The 1521-nt window shown below is 61.9% G+C and overlaps 1 protein-coding gene across 1 annotated transcript in view; it reads right to left on the bottom strand.

Annotated features, from left to right (window-relative positions):
* Window positions 1–243: 243 nt before the first annotated feature.
* The window catches only part of BSN (bassoon presynaptic cytomatrix protein), a 64966-nt gene continuing 63688 nt past the window's right edge, over window positions 244–1521 (bottom strand). Inside the window, 5 exon segments of the mRNA XM_031058225.1 lie at window positions 244–431; window positions 519–573; window positions 757–900; window positions 1029–1122; window positions 1473–1515. Coding sequence (XP_030914085.1) covers window positions 533–573; window positions 757–900; window positions 1029–1122; window positions 1473–1515 — 322 coding nt within the window. The 3' untranslated portion in view covers window positions 244–431; window positions 519–532.

A 1521-nucleotide genomic window follows, 5' to 3' on the forward strand; every position in this document is an offset into this window, starting at 1 on the left:
CCTCCGCCCGCCCCCGCGCTGGACGGGCTCCCGGAGCAGAGCCCAGACCACCCAAAGCTTCCCTGGAAACCCAGGGTCTGCACCAGCGCTGCCGAGACTGTGGAACAAGGCCAAGCCTCCACGCCTTGGCTTGGGGCCAGCACCTGGGGATGAAGCTGGGGATGAGTGGCCCAACACGAAGGGGATGGGTCCATGCTGTGTCTTTCCCAGCCTGGAGGCTGGGAGCATGGCGAAGCAGGGCTCAGCAGGTGCTTGGAGGACAGTGGTGCTGCTGGAACCTCAGAGATGGCACAGTGGAGGGGACTTGCGTGCAGGTGTGCCCTGTACACTCACCGTTATACTCAGAGTCTGGCGCCGCGTGCTGAATTCATTGGCTTCTTCATAGGTTTTTCCACTGCAACGACTCAGATCTCCACTCACTTCCCAAACTCCTGCAGTGGAAGGGAGGAGGAGGGCATCAGGCACGGCCAGGGCAGGGAGAGCCCACAGCACAGTGCCCCAGTGCTGGCTGCACTCACCTTGTGCCGTTCTCTCACCAGAACGAAGTGAACTTCTTGCCGAAAGCTGACACCGCTGTGGGGAAGCCAGGACAGGTGTCAGGATGGTGTAGTGACCCTGGTCCCCCACCTCCCTGAGCCCCAAACTGTGGGAGCACTGTATCCCACTGGCTGCACCCAGCCATCCCCAAGGTGCCTGACTCGGTCTCAGTGCAGAAGAGCACCATTGCCTTGTTCCCATCCCGGGAGCAGCCCTCACCTTCAGTTAGTTTGCCTGCTTGTTCCGCTGCCCCCCCTGGCAGGATTTTGGAGAAGACGCTCTCTCCTTCCCCGCCGGGCTGCCCTGTGGCCATGCCCGCGGGACCACGTGGCCCAGCCGCCCTTGGACCGGCCTTGCTGTCTGCTGGGGGACAAACGAAGCCACTGTTAGCAGGGGACAGGCCCGGCTGGGAGAGCTCAGACGAGCTTTGGGGTGCCAGGCAGCTGGCATGAGATGGGACAGATGGCACAGTGCCACTGGGGCTCACTGACCTGCTGCTCCCAGGGGCTGTGCTGACGGTGCTCTCCCCGGCTGCTGTGGCACTTTTGCTGCAGGTTTGGATGTGTCTGTTGGCTCCACTTTTGTCTGGAAAGGAGAAAACAGCTCTCAGGGCTCACCCTCCCAATAGAGCATCTGCCAGGGGTGGCCCAGGCCGGGAGGTGACACTGAAACCCCCAAACACTGCTCCACAACCCCAGAAGATGCAGCAAGGCATCCAGGACATAGTGATGTCCCCTCCTGGGTCCCCTCGAGGGGATGGCAACTTCCACAGCCCCTATGGGTGTCTGTATTGGGCATGTGAGTGGGATACATTTTACTCCATGGCTCCCATTCCCAACACTTCCCCTGCCAGCCCCTGGCCACAGCCAGCTGTGCCGATTCCAGGCAGAGCTGTGGGGTCAGGATGCAGCTTTGCCAGCTAAGCCCGTACTTACCGCCGGTGCTGGGTGTCCGCCCAGCTGTGCATGGAGTGTGGCCGGTGCC

This window comes from Geospiza fortis, unplaced genomic scaffold (assembly GCF_000277835.1).
Source record: "Geospiza fortis unplaced genomic scaffold, GeoFor_1.0 scaffold78, whole genome shotgun sequence".
NCBI classification, from domain to species: Eukaryota; Metazoa; Chordata; class Aves; order Passeriformes; family Thraupidae; genus Geospiza; species Geospiza fortis.